Source organism: Oncorhynchus nerka, linkage group LG7 (genome assembly GCF_034236695.1).
Source record: "Oncorhynchus nerka isolate Pitt River linkage group LG7, Oner_Uvic_2.0, whole genome shotgun sequence".
NCBI classification, from domain to species: Eukaryota; Metazoa; Chordata; class Actinopteri; order Salmoniformes; family Salmonidae; genus Oncorhynchus; species Oncorhynchus nerka.
The window spans coordinates 90,002,485-90,014,984 of NC_088402.1; the positions used below are offsets into that span (position 1 = coordinate 90,002,485).

Consider the following 12,500-nt stretch of genomic DNA (forward strand, 5'->3'; position numbering starts at 1 on the left):
GGTAAATACACACACACACACTCTCTCTCTGTGGAGTTCTACACCTCACACACCACACACTCACACACTCTCTCTCTCTCTCTCTCTCTCTCTCTCTCTCTCCCCCTCTCTCTCTCTTCCCCTACTCTCTCCCTCTCTCACTCTCTCCCCCAACTCGCTAAAATTTGCTTTATTGGCATGATGTAACCAAAGCTTACTTTGGATATTTACAATATTACAATTATAAGAATCAAAATGGTCAACAATAACCAAGGGTCAAAATAACCATCCATTGAACAATAACAGTAAGCATACAGTAGAGGACATGTGTAGGTTGATTGGTCTGTCAGACACTGTCCCTCCACCTATAGCAGGCAGCAATGTGGTGCGCTGCCAACCCACAGCTCTCTGCGTCCTCCCCCAACAGGATGGGTAGCCTATCCTCATCAGAGAGGTCTTCAATGTAGTGGTCTGCCAACCCACAGCTCTCTGCGTCCTCCCCCAACAGGACGGGTAGCCTATCCTCATCAGAGAGGTCTTCAATGTAGTGGTCTGCCAACCCACAGCTCTCTGCGTCCTCCCCCAACAGGACGGGTAGCCTACTCTCATCAGAGAGGTCTTCAATGTAGTGCGCTGCCAACCCACAGCTCTCTGCTTCCTCCCCCAACAGGACGGGTAGCCTATCCTCATCAGAGCGGTCTTCAATGTAGTGGTCTGCCAACCCACAGCTCTCTGATTCCTCCCCCAACAGGATGGGTAGCCTATCCTCATCAGAGAGGTCTTCAATGTAGTGGTCTGCCAACCCACAGCTCTCTGCGTCCTCCCCCAACAGGATGGGTAGCCTATCCTCATCAGAGAGGTCTTCAATGTAGTGGTCTGCCAACCCACAGCTCTCTGATTCCTCCCCCAACAGGACGGGTAGCCTACTCTCATCAGAGAGGTCTTTGAAACCTTGAATCAGGGTTTCAAATTTGGGGAAATGACACTCTCTAATTGTTTTATATTTTTGACATTTTGTCAGGAAATGCAGCTCTGTCTCAGGTTCTGCTGTGGTGCAGTGGTTGCACAGCCTTTCCTCTACAGGGAGCCAGGTTTTCCTGTGTCTACTCTTCTCAATGACAAGGCTGTGCTCACTGAGCCTGTACTTTGTCAAGGTTTTTCTAAGGTTTTGATGGTAACCATGGTCAAATAGTTAACCACAGTGTACTGTCCATTTAGGGCCAGATAGCACTGCATTTTGCTTTGTGCTTTTGCTTGTGTTTTTACAATAATAATTGTAATTTGGTTTATCCTGATTGATTGGATGTTCTGGTCCTGAGGCTTCAGTGTGTTAGTAGAATAGGTTTGTGAACTCGGCCCCAGGACCAGCTGGATGAGGGGACTGAGGCTTCAGTGTGTTAGTAGAATAGGTTTGTGAACTCGGCCCCAGGACCAGCTGGATGAGGGGACTGAGGCTTCAGTGTGTTAGTAGAACAGGTTTGTGAACTCAGGACCAGCTGGATGAGGGGACTGATGCTTCAGTGTGTTAGTAGAACAGGTTAGTGAACTCAGGACCAGCTGGATGAGGGGACTGATGCTTCAGTGTGTTAGTAGAATAGGTTTGTGAACTCGGGACCAGCTGGATGAGGGGACTGATGCTTCAGTGTATTAGTAGAACAGGTTTGTGAACTCAGGACCAGCTGGATGAGGGGACTGAGGCTTCAGTGTGTTAGTAGAATAGGTTTGTGAACTCGGGACCAGCTGGATGAGGGGACTCTATTCTTTGCTCAGCTCTTGGCATTGCAGGGCTTGGTATTGATATGGGGGTCACTGTATTTTATACGTTTCCAAAACTGAATTGCTCTTTTTTGAGTTTTCATTATTAGTGGATATTGGCCTAATTCTGCCCTGCATGCAGTGTTTGTAGTTTTCCTCTGGACATTTAGGAGAATCTTACAGAACTCTGCATGCAGAGTTTCAATGGGGTGTTTGTCCCATTTGATGAGATCATGTTTTGCAAGTGGACCCCACACCTCGCTGCCATAAAGTGCAATTGGTTCAATGACATATTCAATTAGTTTTAGCCAAATTTAAATAGGTATTTCAATTTGAATTTGTTGTTATTGGCGTAGAATGCCCTGCGTGCTTTCTCTCTCAGTTCATTCACGGCCTCATTAAGGTGTCCAGTTGAGCTTTATTTTTAAACCTCAGTAATTGTAGTGTGTACAGTACTCTATATATTTAAACCTCAGTAATTGTAGTGTGTACAGTACTCTATATATTTAAACCTCAGTAATTGTAGTGTGTACAGTACTCTATATATTTAAACCTCAGTAATTGTAGTGTGTACAGTACTCTATATATTTAAACCTCAGTAATTGTAGTGTGTACAGTACTCTATATATTTAAACCTCAGTAATTGTAGTGTGTGCAGTACTCTATATATTTAAACCTCAGTAATTGTAGTGTGTACAGTACTCTATATATTTAAACCTCAGTAATTGTAGTGTGTGCAGTACTCTATATATTTAAACCTCAGTAATTGTAGTGTGTATAGTACTCTATATATTTAAACCTCAGTAATTGTAGTGTGTGCAGTACTCTATATATTTAAACCTCAGTAATTGTAGTGTGTATAGTACTCTATATATTTAAACCTCAGTAATTGTAGTGTGTATAGTACTCTATATATTTAAACCTCAGTAACTGTAGTGTGTATAGTACTCTATATATTTAAACCTCAGTAATTGTTGTGTGTACAGTACTCTATATATTTAAACCTCAGTAATTGTAGTGTGTATAGTACTCTATATATTTAAACCTCAGTAATTGTAGTGTGTACAGTACTCTATATATTTAAACCTCAGTAATTGTAGTGTGTACAGTACTCTATATATCTTTGTACCAATTGAGAACTTTGGTCTAATTCCCTGAGATCTGGATCTTCTCTGGAAAATCATTATTTTAGTATTTTTTTGTTGTAGGCCATGTGCTGTGGGGGTTTACTGCCCGGGCCCAGGTCTGGCAGTACTACTCTAGCAGGTCTAGGCTCTGCTGTAGGCCATGTGCTGTGGGGGTTTACTGCCCGGGCCCAAGTCTGGCAGTACTACTCTAGCAGGTCCAGGCTCTGTTGTAGGCCATGTGCTGTGGGGGTTTACTGCCCGGGCCCAGGTCTGGCAGTACTGCTCTAGCAGGTCCAGGCTCTGTTGTAGGCCATGTGCTGTGGGGGTTTACTGCCCGGGCCCAGGTCTGGCAGTACTGCTCTAGCAGGTCCAGGCTCTGTTGTAGGCCATGTGCTGTGGGGGTTTACTGCCCGGGCCCAGGTCTGGCAGTACTGCTCTAGCAGGTCCAGGCTCTGCTGTAGGCCAGGTGCTGTGGGGGTTTACTGCCAGGGCCCAGGTCTGACAGTACTGCTCTAGCAGGTCCAGGCTCTGCTGTAGGCCAGGTGCTGTGGGTGACAGCAAGCATAGGTCATCTGCGAAGAGCAGACATTTAAACTCTGAATTGTGGAGACTAACACCAGGGGCTGAGGATTGTTCTAGAATAGGGGTCAATTCATTAATGTAAATATTGAAGAGCGCAGGGCTCAGATTGCAACCCTGGCGAAGGCCCCGCCCTTGGTTAAGGAATTCCGTTATTTTCTTGCCAATTTTAATGCTGCACGTATTACCAGTAAACATTGATTTAATTATGTCATGTTTTACACTCCTACACCACTTTCAATAACTTTGTAGAACAGTCCTGTATGCCAAATATAATCAAATGCTTTTTGGATGTCGATAAAGCAAGCGTATATTTTGGTATTATTTTGGTGGACATGTTTATCTATCAGGGTGTGTAAGGTGTAAATATGATCGCTTGTGCGATGTTTTGGTATAAATCCAATTAGCCTTTTACTCAAGACATTGTGCTTATTAAGGAAGTTTAGAACTCTCACGTTTATAATACTACAGAAAACCTTCCCCAGGTTACTGTTCACACAAATGCCTCTGTAATTGTTAGGGTCAATTTTGTCTCCGTTCTTAAAGATTGGGGTTATAAGTGCTTGGTTCCAGATGTCAGGGAAATAACCTACACTCAGGATCAAGTTAAACAGTTTTAATATAGCCAATTGAGATGCTGCACTAGTGAGTTTGAGCATCTCATTTAGGATGCCATCAGGTCCGCATGCTTTTTTAAATTTGAGAGCCTGAAGTTTCTTATTGAGCTCCTGGTCAGTAATAGTTTAGTTTCTTATAGAGCTCCTGGTCAGTAATAGTTTAGTTTCTTACAGAGCTCCTGGTCAGTAATAGTTTAGTTTCTTATAGAGCTCCTGGTCAGTAATAGTTTAGTTTCTTATAGAGCTCCTGGTCAGTAATAGTTTAGTTTCTTATAGAGCTCCTGGTCAGTAATAGTTTAGTTTCTTATAGAGCTCCTGGTCAGTAATAGTTTAGTTTCTTATAGAGCTCCTGGTCAGTAATAGTTTAGTTTCTTATAGAGCTCCTGGTCAGTAATAGTTTAGTTTCTTATAGAGCTCCTGGTCAGTAATAGTTTAGTTTCTTATAGAGCTCCTGGTCAGTAATAGTTTAGTTTCTTATAGAGCTCCTGGTCAGTAATAGTTTAGTTTCTTATAAGAGCTCCTGGTCAGTAATAGTTTAGTTTCTTATAGAGCTCCTGGTCAGTAATAGTTTAGTTTCTTATAGAGCTCCTGGTCAGTAATAGTTTAGTTTCTTATAGAGCTCCTGGTCAGTAATAGTTTAGTTTCTTATAGAGCTCCTGGTCAGTAATAGTTTAGTTTCTTATAAGAGCTCCTGGTCAGTAATAGTTTAGTTTCTTATAGAGCTCCTGGTCAGTAATAGTTTAGTTTCTTATAGAGCTCCTGGTCAGTAATAGTTTAGTTTCTTATAGAGCTCCTGGTCAGTAATAGTTTAGTTTCTTATAGAGCTCCTGGTCAGTAATTGGGGAGTCCAGTGGATTTTGATTGTCCTTTATAGCTATTTCTAATCCATTCAACTTCTCATGAGTTTGGCGTTGTTCTGCGTTTGTGTCAATTTAAACAATGATATAGTGTTTTAAAATGGGTTGTCCATTTGTCTCCTCAATTAGTGTCAGCCGCTTGCTGTTGTACTGTGCATTTTTGGTTCTGAGTATTACGTTTATAGAGTTTTAAAGTCTCACAGTAATGAAGGCGTAATTCACCGTTATTTGGGTATCTGTGCTTGTGGTTGGATAGTGTTCTACATTTTGTTCCTTATAGTTTTACAATCTGCATCAAACCATTTGTCATCTGTGGTCTTTCAATTTCAGTTGTGCTTCTTTTGCGGTTTGCCTGAATATATATATTGTCTCTCTCTGTCTCACTGTGTCTCTCTCTCTCTCTCTCTCTCTGTCTCACTGTGTCTCTCTCTCTGTCTGTCTCACTGTCTCTCTCTCTCTCTCTCTCTGTCTCACTGTGTCTCTCTCTCTCTCTCTCTGTCTCACTGTGTCTCTTTCTCTGTCTGTCTCACTGTCTCTCTCTCTCTGTCTCACTGTGTGTCTCTCTCTCTCTCTCTCTCTCTCTCTGTCTCACTGTGTCTCTCTCTCTGTCTGTCTCACTGTCTCTCTCTCTCTCTGTCTGTCTCACTGTATCTCTCTCTCTCTCTCTCTGTCTCACTGTGTCTCTCTCTCTGTCTGTCTCACTGTGTCTCTCTCTCTCTGTCTGTCTCACTGTGTGTCTCTCTCTCTGTCTCACTGTGTCTCTCTCTCTGTCTGTCTCACTGTGTCTCTCTCTCTCTCTGTCTCACTGTGTCTCTCTCTCTGTCTGTCTCACTGTGTGTCTCTCTCTCTGTCTGTCTCACTGCCTCTCTGTCTCACAGTCTCTCTCTCTGACTGTGTGTCTCTCTCTCTGTCTCTGTCTCACTGTGTCTCTCTCTCTCTCAATTCAATTCGATTCAAGGGGCTTTATTGGCATGGGAAACACGTGTTAACATTGCCAAAGCAAGTGAGGTAGATTATATACAAAAGTGAAATAAACAATAAAAATTAACAGTAAACATTACACATACAGAAGTTTCAAAACAATAAAGACATTACAAATATTATATATATATATATTATTACAAATAATATATATATATATATATATATATATATACAGTGTTGTAACAATGTACAAATGGTTAAAGTACACAAGGGGAAATAAATAAGAATAAATATGGGTTGTATTTACAATGGTGTGTGTTCTTCACTGGTTGCCCTTTTCTTGTGGCAACAGGTCACAAATCTTGCTGCTGTGATGGCACACTGTGGAATTACACCCAGTAGATATGGGAGTTTATCAAAATTGGATTTGTTTTCGAATTCTTTGTGGATCTGTGTAATCTGAGGGAAATATGTCTCTCTAATATGGCCATACATTTGGCAGGAGGTTAGGAAGTGCAGCTCAGTTTCCAACTCATTTTGTGGGCAGTGAGCAAATAGCCTGTCTTCTCTTGAGGGCCATGTCTGCCTACGGCAGCCTTTTTGAATAGCAAAGCTATGCTCACTAAGTCTGTACATAGTCAAAGCTTTCCTTAAGTTTGGGTCAGTCACAGTGGTCAGGTATTCTGCCGCTGTGTACTCTCTGTTTAGGGACAAATAGCATTCTAGTTTGCTCTGTTTTTTTGTTCATTATTTCCAATGTGTCAAGTAAATATATTTTTGTTTTCTCATGATTTGGTTGGGTCTAATTGTGCTGCTGTCCTGGGGCTCTGTGAGGTGTGTTTGTGTTTGTGAACAGAGCCCCAGGACCAGCTTGCTTAGGGGACTCTTCTCCATGTTCATCTCTCTGTAGGTGATGGCTTTGATGAGGAAGGTTTGGGAATCGCTTCCTTTTAGGTGGTTGTAGAATTTAACGTCTCTTTTCTGGATATTGATAATTAGTGGATATCGGCCTAATTCTACTCTGCATGCATTATTTGGTGTTCTACGTTGTACATGGAGGATATTATTGCAGAATTCTGCGTGCAGAGTCTCAATTTGGTGTTTGTCCCATTTTGTGAAGTCTTGGTTGGTGGCGGACCCCATACCTCACAACCATAAAGGGCAATGAGTTCTATGACCGATTCAAGTATTTTTAGTGTTTTTAAAATTATTTTTCTCTCTTTCTAGCTCTCTGTTTACCTCTCTCTCTCTGTCTCTCTCTCTGTTTCTCTCTTTCTACCTCTCTGTTTACCTCTCTCTCTCCGTCTCTCTCTCTTTCTACCTCTCTGTTTACCTCTCTCTCTCTGTTTCTCTCTTTCTACCTCTCTGTTTACCTCTCTCTCTCTGTTTCTCTCTTTCTACCTCTCTCTCTGTTTACCTCTCTCTTTCTACCTCTGTCTCTGTTTACCTCTCTCTCTGTTGACCTCTCTTTCTACCTCTCTCTCTGTTTACCTCTCTCTGTTTACCTCTCTCTCGGTTTACCTCTCTCTCTGTTTACCTCTCTCTGTTTCTCTCTTTCTACCTCTCTCTCTGTTTACCTCTCTCTCTCAGTTTCTCTCTTTCTACCTCTCTCTCTGTTTCCCTCTCTCTCAGTTTCTCTCTTTCTACCAAGGAAAAAGGAGTAAGTGTACTCTGTGGCTGAACAGGCCACTCCGTGGTTAGGCAATGACACAGCTGTGTGTGTGTGTGTGTGTGTGCGTGCGTGCGCGTGCGTGCGCGTGTGCGTGTGTGTGTGTGTGTGTATATCGTGTGCGTGTTAGTGAGACACATTTAACACATTCTCTCCTCCCCAGAAAGAGCCAGTGCCCCAGGACCTGTCTCACTCCACAGTGGATGAGTGGGAGCTCCCCAAGGAAGAGTTCACCCTGGGAGAGCAGCTGGGCACCGGGTTCTTTGCTGATGTCCACCGGGGGAAGTGGAAGAACAGCATCAGCGTAGCCATAAAGATTCTCAAGAACGGTACGGCACACTTACAGATTCTCAAGAACAGCATCAGCGTAGCCATAAAGATTCTCAAGAACGGTACGGCACACTTACAGATTCTCAAGAACAGCATCAGCGTAGCCATAAAGATTCTCAAGAACGGTACAGCACACTTACAGATTCTCAAGAACAGCATCAGCGTAGCCATAAAGATTCTCAAGAACGGTACAGCACACTTACAGATTCACAAGGCTGCACCTGAAATGCCAAAACCTTAATTCAATTAGTGGAATGTATTTTATAAAGCCCTTTTTACATCAGCAGTTGTTACGAAGTGCTTAACAGATTACCCGGCCTAGACCCCGAAGAGCAGTTTAGAGGCCGAAGCACAGCGTATTACTCATTGGGACAGTGTATTACTCATTGGGACAGTGTATTACTCATTGGGACAGTGTATTACTCATTGGGACAGTGTATTACTCATTGGGACAGTGTATTAATCCCTGGACAGTGTATTACTCATTGGGACAGTGTATTACTCCCTGCACAGTGTATTACTCATTGGGACAGTATATTACTCATTGGGACAGTGTATTACTCCCTGGACAGTGTATTACTCATTGGGACAGTGTATTACTCATTGGGACAGTGTATTACTCATTGGGACAGTGTATTACTCCCTGGACAGTGTATTACTCATTGGGACAGTGTATTACTCATTGGGACAGTGTATTACTCATTGGGACAGTGTATTAGTCCCTGGACAGTGTATTACTCATTGGGACAGTGTATTACTCATTGGGACAGTGTATTACTCATTGGGACAGTGTATTAGTCCCTGGACAGTGTATTACTCATTGGGACAGTGTATTACTCATTGGGACAGTGTATTAATCCCTGGACAGTGTATTACTCCCTGGACAGTGTATTACTCATTGGGACAGTGTATTACTCATTGGGACAGTGTATTAGTCCCTGGACAGTGTATTACTAATTGGGACAGTGTATTACTCCCTGGACAGTGTATTACTCATTGGGGCAGTGTATTACTCATTGGGACAGTGTATTACTCCCTGCACAGTGTATTACTCATTGGGACAGTGTATTACTCATTGGGACAGTGTATTACTCATTGGGACAGTGTTTTACTCCCTGGACAGTGTATTACTCCCTGCACAGTGTATTACTCATTGGGACAGTGTATTACTCATTGGGACAGTGTATTACTCATTGGGACAGTGTATTACTCATTGGGACAGTGTATTACTCCCTGGACAGTGTATTACTCATTGGGACAGTGTATTACTCATTGGGACAGTGTATTACTCATTGGGACAGTGTATTAGTCCCTGGATAGTGTATTACTCATTGGGACAGTGTATTACTCATTGGGACAGTGTATTACTCCCTGCACAGTGTATTACTCATTGGGACAGTGTATTACTCATTGGGACAGTGTATTACTCATTGGGACAGTGTATTAGTCCCTGGACAGTGTATTACTCATTGGGACAGTGTATTACTCATTGGGACAGTGTATTACTCATTGGGACAGTGTATTAGTCCCTGGACAGTGTATTACTCATTGGGACAGTGTATTACTCCCTGGACAGTGTATTACTCATTGGGACAGTGTATTACTCATTGGGACAGTGTATTACTCATTGGGACAGTGTATTAATCCCTGGACAGTGTATTACTCCCTGGACAGTGTATTACTCATTGGGACAGTGTATTACTCATTGGGACAGTGTATTAGTCCCTGGACAGTGTATTACTAATTGGGACAGTGTATTACTCCCTGGACAGTGTATTACTCATTGGGGCAGTGTATTACTCATTGGGACAGTGTATTACTCCCTGCACAGTGTATTACTCATTGGGACAGTGTATTACTCATTGGGACAGTGTATTACTCATTGGGACAGTGTTTTACTCCCTGGACAGTGTATTACTCCCTGCACAGTGTATTACTCATTGGGACAGTGTATTACTCATTGGGACAGTGTATTACTCATTGGGACAGTGTATTACTCATTGGGACAGTGTATTACTCCCTGGACAGTGTATTACTCATTGGGACAGTGTATTACTCATTGGGACAGTGTATTACTCATTGGGACAGTGTATTAGTCCCTGGATAGTGTATTACTCATTGGGACAGTGTATTACTCATTGGGACAGTGTATTACTCCCTGCACAGTGTATTACTCATTGGGACAGTGTATTACTCATTGGGACAGTGTATTACTCATTGGGACAGTGTATTACTCATTGGGACAGTGTATTACTCCCTGCACAGTGTATTACTCATTGGGACAGTGTATTACTCCCTGGACAGTGTATTACTCATTGGGACAGTGTATTAATCCCTGGACAGTGTATTACTCCCTGGACAGTGTATTACTCCCTGGACAGTGTATTACTCCCTGGACATTGTATTACTCCCTGGACAGTGTATTACTCATTGGGACAGTGTATTACTCATTGGGACAGTGTATTACTCATTGGGACAGTGTATTACTAATTGGGACAGTGTATTACTCCCTGGACAGTGTATTACTCATTGGGACAGTGTATTACTCATTGGGACAGTGTATTACTCCCTGGACAGTGTATTAATCATTGGGACAGTGTATTACTCATTGGGACAGTGTATTACTCATTGGGACAGTGTATTACTCCCTGGACAGTGTATTACTCCCCGGACAGTGTATTACTCCCTGGACAGTGTATTACTCATTGGGACAGTGTATTACTCTTTGGGGCAGTGTATTACTCATTGGGACAGTGTATTACTCATTGGGACAGTGTATTACTCCCTGGACAGTGTATTACTCCCTGGACAGTGTATTACTCCCTGGACAGTGTATTACTCCCTGCACAGTGTATTACTCATTGGGACAGTATATTACTCATTGGGACAGTGTATTACTCCCTGGACAGTGTATTACTCCCTGGACAGTGTATTACTCCCTGCACAGTGTATTACTCATTGGGACAGTGTATTACTCATTGGGACAGTGTATTACTCATTGGGACAGTGTATTACTCCCTGGACAGTGTATTACTCATTGGGACAGTGTATTACTCATTGGGACAGTGTATTACTCATTGGGACAGTGTTTTACTCATTGGGACAGTGTATTACTCCATGGACAGTGTATTACTCATTGGGACAGTGTATTACTCCCTGCACAGTGTATTACTCATTGGGACAGTGTATTACTCATTGGGACAGTGTATTACTCATTGGGACAGTGTATTACTCCCTGCACAGTGTATTACTCATTGAGACAGTGTATTACTCATTGGGACAGTGTATTACTCCCTGGACAGTGTATTACTCATTGGGACAGTGTATTACTCATTGGGACAGTGTATTACTCCCTGCACAGTGTATTACTCCCTGCACAGTGTATTACTCATTGGGACAGTGTATTACTCATTGGGACAGTGTATTACTCCCTGGACAGTGTATTACTCATTGGGACAGTGTATTACTCATTGGGACAGTGTATTACTCATTGGGACAGTGTATTACTCATTGGGACAGTGTATTACTCCCTGGACAGTGTATTACTCATTGGGACAGTGTATTACTCCCTGGACAGTGTATTACTCATTGGGACAGTGTATTACTCATTGGGACAGTGTATTAATCCCTAGACAGTGTATTACTCCCTGGACAGTGTATTACTCCCTGGGCAGTGTATTACTCATTGGGACAGTGTATTACTCATTGGGACAGTGTATTAATCCCTGGACAGTGTATTACTCCCTGGACAGTGTATTACTCCCTGGATAGTGTATTACTCATTGGGACAGTGTATTACTCCCTGGACAGTGTATTACTCATTGGGACAGTGTATTACTCATTGGGACAGTGTATTACTCATTGGGACAGTGTATTAATCCCTGGACAGTGTATTACTCATTGGGACAGTGTATTACTCATTGGGACAGTGTATTAATCCCTGGACAGTGTATTACTCATTGGGACAGTGTATTACTCATTGGGACAGTGTATTAATCCCTGGACAGTGTATTACTCCCTGGACAGTGTATTACTCATTGGGACAGTGTATTACTCATTGGGACAGTGTATTAATCCCTGGACAGTGTATTACTCCCTGGACAGTGTATTACTCCCTGGACAGTGTATTACTCATTGGGACAGTGTATTACTCCCTGGACAGTGTATTACTCATTGGGACAGTGTATTACTCATTGGGACAGTGTATTACTCCCTGGACAGTGTATTACTCATTGGGACAGTGTATTACTCATTGGGACAGTGTATTACTCATTGGGACAGTGTATTACTCGTTGGGACAGTGTATTACTAATTGGGACAGTGTATTACTCCCTGGACAGTGTATTACTCATTGGGACAGTGTATTACTCATTGGGACAGCGTATTACTCATTGGGACAGTGTATTACTCATTGGGACAGTGTATTACTCCCTGGACAGTGTATTACTCCCTGGACAGTGTATTACTCCTTGGACAGTGTATTACTCATTGGGACAGTGAATTACTTTTAGACAGAACCTTACACAGCTCTGGCCAAAAGTACCACACTGTGGAATAAGGTGCCATTTTGGATTTGCCCCCTAGTGTGGTTGTGTTGATTGTGATTGTCATGATCGTTTGACTGTACTATGAAAGCTGTTCAATATGGATTCTGAGCATTAGA

At 42.5% G+C, this 12,500-nt stretch overlaps 1 protein-coding gene across 1 annotated transcript in view; it reads left to right on the top strand.

Moving 5' to 3' along the window:
• The window catches only part of LOC115125689 (protein-tyrosine kinase 6-like), a 36,709-nt gene that overhangs the window by 3,974 nt on the left and 20,235 nt on the right, over nt 1-12,500 (top strand). The window contains exons 3-4 of the mRNA XM_065020959.1: nt 1; nt 7,671-7,836. The exon at nt 1 is cut by the window's left edge and continues 160 nt beyond it. Coding sequence (XP_064877031.1) covers nt 1; nt 7,671-7,836 — 167 coding nt within the window. The remainder of the gene's footprint in view (nt 2-7,670; nt 7,837-12,500) is intronic.